Source organism: Astatotilapia calliptera, chromosome 18 (assembly GCF_900246225.1).
Source record: "Astatotilapia calliptera chromosome 18, fAstCal1.2, whole genome shotgun sequence".
Classification (NCBI taxonomy): domain Eukaryota; kingdom Metazoa; phylum Chordata; class Actinopteri; order Cichliformes; family Cichlidae; genus Astatotilapia; species Astatotilapia calliptera.
The window spans coordinates 577,501-582,500 of record NC_039319.1 but is presented as its reverse complement, the minus strand read 5'-3'; the positions used below and the strand labels follow the sequence as shown (position 1 = coordinate 582,500).

The 5,000-nt window shown below is 46.0% G+C and overlaps 1 protein-coding gene across 4 annotated transcripts in view; it reads right to left on the bottom strand.

Moving 5' to 3' along the window:
- The window catches only part of mfn1a (mitofusin 1a), a 14,095-nt gene that overhangs the window by 8,724 nt on the left and 371 nt on the right, over positions 1 to 5,000 (bottom strand). For 2 of the 4 annotated variants that reach the window (XM_026149185.1, XM_026149187.1), the window contains exons 1-5: positions 4,435 to 5,000; positions 4,144 to 4,263; positions 3,640 to 3,775; positions 115 to 277; positions 1 to 21 (exon numbers count right to left, since the gene is read on the bottom strand). The exon at positions 1 to 21 is cut by the window's left edge and continues 104 nt beyond it; the exon at positions 4,435 to 5,000 is cut by the window's right edge. In XM_026149185.1, coding sequence (XP_026004970.1) covers positions 1 to 21; positions 115 to 277; positions 3,640 to 3,775; positions 4,144 to 4,258 — 435 coding nt within the window. In that variant the 5' untranslated portion in view covers positions 4,259 to 4,263; positions 4,435 to 5,000. Of the gene's footprint in view, positions 22 to 105; positions 278 to 3,639; positions 3,776 to 4,143; positions 4,264 to 4,434 lie in introns of those variants that run through there. The other 2 variants (XM_026149186.1, XM_026149188.1) reach the window with 2 other exon arrangements.

Here is a 5,000-nt window from a genome sequence, read left to right as displayed (position 1 = left end):
ATGAGCCAGCTGGTTCACCGTCTGAGGAGGAAGGAAGCAGCGAGTCATCACCACACGCCAGCGGGCGTGTCACGAGCATCGTGATCACCGCAGGGTTTCTGTCACCTCACTCACAGTCACGCTCCTCCTCTCGGTGGACGCCTCGGTAATGAGGAAAGCCTCGTCTTCGTCGGTCCCTTCGACGCTCAGGAAACAGTTGGTGGTGTGACCGATGCCGCTGGGCAGCACTCGGTCTCTCAGCATGGCGTTGATCACTGTGCTCTTCCCGTTACTCGTCCTGATCCACAGCAAATGTACAATCATTATAATTAATATGAAAACCTTCAACGATGCTGACTAACACCAAAACCTTCATCTCAGCGCCCGCTGCATCATCGTGGCTCAAACCGAACGAAACAGCGAGCAGGTTCGGCCTTCAAAGTCGGGCAAGAAGCAGTATGACAGCACAAGAGCAGCACCACAGGTCAGAGGGCCTCACCATCCTCGGGTGAGAGCTGACGAGTTATTACATCACCCAGTTTATCAAGTGACGGTCGTTACATCATGAGTTTCTGCAGAAATCCACGTGTCCGACTGTGAGCGTGCCTCAGCCGGGGTCGCAGATAAACCTTATCAGTGTGTTCAGCTCTGCTTTCACAGAACAAACGTCGGTTAGCTGGTCTCAGCTTTTATCAGGCTCTATCCACACACACACACACACACACACGCTGCTGCTGGAATCAGAGCTGAGGACAAACGGCTGTAACTGTAACGCAGCGTCCCCGGAGCTCTGAACTACGAGCTTCCTTCACCTTTGATGCAAACTCAATTTCTTTGTTTCATCGTCTCAAGTAAAAAATGAGTTCAAACGTCACAAGCATCAACATGTGCTGCTAAAAAATGGAGCGCCAACAAACAGTACAGATCCTCTACAGTCCAGCAGGGGCAGCAGTGAGTCAGTCCCAACAGCCTCCCAACATGTTTACAGCTGGACACACTCACTGTTTGGGCTCTGTGGAGAATTTCCTCCTTAAAAGCTGCAGGATGGTTTTAAATCGCTCACGTGGAGCTGTCACTGTGCCAGTGATTCAATATGATGAGAAAGGGCGGGTCTGGCTGAGCAACCACACCCTCATCGGCTAACGACTTGTGATTGGAAAATTAGCCAATGCCACAGTGGGTCAAAGAGTGATATCAGCCTTTATTCTATATTCATTAAGACTCAGAACGAATGACTGAGCTCGAAAACACAGATGTCAAAGGTCAAATAAATTAATATAATTTGATCCTGTTCATTTTTTAAAATATAGCATCCAATCACAATAACAGTCGCCTCGAAGCACTTTATATTGAAAAGGATTCCCAAAGTGTGGTCTGGTGCCCCCTGGTAGGCTGCAAAGGTACTGCAGGTGCCTGCAGCAGTCAGTTTGAAATAACCAGTGTTGGTCAAGTTGAAAAAAGTAATCAGTAACTAATTACGGATTACGTCCCCAAAAAAGTAATCCCGTTACTTTATTGATTACTTATTTTCAAAAGTAAATAGTTACTTAGTTACTTAGTTACTTTTTAAAAACACGATTTACAACCTGAATAGGTGATAAAGCGATAGATCTTTCAGCCCAATTCTACCTTTTCTACATAATCCTTCATACAAAATGTAACCAAACTTGTTTTATTAGTTTTAATCTTTTAACTTTATGCATCAAGCAAAAACTTAATTATCTGCAACATTCTCTGACTTGAATAAATTAGTTTAACATTTAAACCTATTTTCTACACATTCCAGCACATAAAATAAAATATTTTGTGTGTTTACACTCAGTCTTTCAAATAGATGCAAGTAAAACACAGCAGAAAATAAATAAAGTCAAAGACTAGCAGTCCTGTTGCTCTATTTTCACCTGTAAAGCAGGAGTGGGGCAGGCGGAGGTTTACGCTGGTGCAGGTGTGCCGCGGTCAGTGGAAGAATCCGTGAGTTTCTCTGTGAGTTTCCCATCACGTCGTAGCTACTCGGTGCTTGTTGGAAGTTTAGGGGTTTTTTCGCTGTAAAAAGAAGTTTTCTTCCCACGCACAGCGGACACTAATGTTTTTGTCACTTTTTATGGAATCAAACTCAAAGTAAGGTCAGTACTTCCACGCTTTAAATGCTGCACGCTCATACTCTCTCTGCACTCGATATATGATCCACTGTTGATCTGCACACAGCTGTTGTCACTAACGGCGCACTCGCTTACGTCACTGTCATGAGACATTCTCGCAAAGAAATCACGGTTTTAGTAACGCAGTAACGCAGCGTTCCTACGGTAAAGTAGCGGTAATCTAATTACCTTTTTTGCAATAGTAATCCCTTACTTTACTTGTTACTCGAAAAAAGTAACTTGTAGTTACTTGTAACGCGTTACTGTAATCCGTTACTTGTAACACATTACTGCCCATCTCTGGAAATAACTCACGTGTATGTTCTGTTAAATATTCATATAAATCGATTTATTTAGAAATAAAAAGGGAATTATTACTTGAGTTTGTGATGTCACTCATTACTCTGACATAAACTTACTGCTAATGTACTGAAGGCAGGCGGATTGATGTTTTTTGAATGGAAGTTTCAAAGGAAATCCATTATAAGATTGGTTGGACCCTGTGGGGTTTCCTGATTTTTAAGGGGGGCGCAGCACTCTTTACTTTGGGAATAGCTTCAGAGATGCTACAATCATACAGAAGCAAACCAGAAATCATGTGACCCCCTATGAGCAAGCACTTTGGCAATGGTGGGAAGGAAAAACTGCCTTTTAACAGGAAGAAACCGTGAGCAGAACCAGGCTCACAGATTAGGGCACCAACAGAGGCTTTGCAGACATGTGACTCCTTGGCACGTGACAGTAACTTGTCGGCCATTTTGGACATGATAAGAAACCAACTGAGCATCATGTAGACAAGATAAACTGCGGCAACTATGAGTAAACAAACAAGTGTATTTTCTCTCTCAGAGGAAGTACAAGCATCTTACTCATTATGTGGAGAAACTGGGCACGGCAAGGCTGAAGATGAACGTTAGCTTAGGCCCTCTGAGTGTGTTTACTAATGCTGCGGAGAGTAACGATGGCATTCTCCCCAACATCACGCAACACGATATATTTATGTTATCAACAACCCTCAGTTGATACTGGGCAAGATATGAAAATGTTTGAATGCTTGTCAGTATTTTGGGTCAATAAAACAAACTTCAGTCTCTGTAGTCACTGCATCAAGTGGACCACGGTCACTGCTAACAGTTAGCCCCCGTTAGCTCCTGTTAGCACCTGTTAGCCCCCGTTAGCCCCTGTTAGCGCCTGTTAGCTCCTGTTAGCCCCCGTTAGCTCCTGTTAGCCCCCGTTAGCTCCTGTTAGCCCCCGTTAGCTCCTGTTAGCCCCCGTTAGCTCCTGTTAGCCCCCGTTAGCTCCTGTTCACTGCCGTACCCTGCTGTTACTGAAACTTTTTGTGAAGTGATATAATATGGGCAGAGTCACACTTTGCAAATAACTAGTTGCTGTCTCCATCTGGTGGCCTTCAGGTAGAATGCAGCACCTTGGCTTCATTTCTCCAACCTAGAAGCTACATCAATGTTTTCTACTGTGTGCAGGCTCACCCGCCTATATTCTGCAGTTTCTGTAAACTGCTCACCTGCCAAAAAACGCCACCTTCATGTGTCTCCTGAGCAGGACATCTCTGATGGTCGTCAGCTTGATGGCACAGCTCTGCATCTCCAAACTCTGCTCCTCCACGGCCACCTGACCCAGGTCCTCGCTGCGCCACGCCTCTGACATCAAACAAACACAGCGAGTAAACTGACAATGAAAATGACAGCGAGTTTTCCTGAGAGGAGCTTCAGATGTTCCTGATGTCAGGGCATCAAAGGCTACTTGCGTACTGAACGGCATGACCTTTGGCGTCCGCTCTGTGGCCACTGCAGCATCAGACACAGAGAGAAGCCAGACTTTATTTAAAGACAGAGCAGGAGGTGCGTGCCGGTCAGCAGAGAGGCTGCAGGCTCTGCATCTGTGGGCAGCACATGCTCGTCCCCATTTCAGACCTGATGCTGAGAACGACTCCAGGAAGCATGCAGACCGGTTTGTACGAACATACACCATCACAGCACCTACAGCTCTGAGTGTGTGTGTTTCTCACCATCCACAAAGGCGCAGCCATCCTTCACAAAGTCCAGCAGCTGGTCAAAGATGGAGGTGATCGAATGTTTCGCAATGACGAAACGTCGCAGAGGAGATGGATCTACGGCATCCATGACACCTACACACACACGAACACACACATGTGATCAGTTCCTTCAGATTCTGTCAAACTGTCATTAAGGTCAACGTGTCTCACTGAGATCTGCCAAACAGATTTCTCTGTGATATCAGTAACGCACACACACACACTCTCACACACACACTCTCACACACAGACACACACACTTACCGTGCTCACTGTGTGTCTCGGGTTCAGAGGTCAGGGTGTTTTGGGGGGTTCGTCCCCGTCGAGTCGGCGCCTGCTCCCATTATGCCTCAGTTCCACTCATCAGACCCACGACGCTGATCCTCAGCACGCAAAGCCAGCTTACACTCTGTGTGTGTGCAGACTGATCCTCTTAGCAGGATTAGAGCTGCTTCACCTGTCATACCTGCAGCCACCTGCTCGCTCTCTCAGGTGTCTTATTTCATCACTTTGCTCCTGCTAACGTCATTTTGTAGTTCATATTTTTAGAGTTTTCTAAAATCACCTTTAAAATAATTTATGTGAAGCCAAACTGGGGTCCTGAAGGCTCAGTGACCCTCAGCTCCATGCTGGGCTTTGCTTCCTTTAGTGACCATATTTAGATGAGAGGGTGGAGTTATGACAGCTGATCCTTGTCAGCCTGGTTAGTGCAGACTGTTTGGGAGCATCACAGAGATACGTGCTAATTTAAAACATGAGCCCCACTACTGCAGAGAACCACACAGCAGCCACGCTAATAACAGCACAAACACAGTCCAAAGGCCACGCCC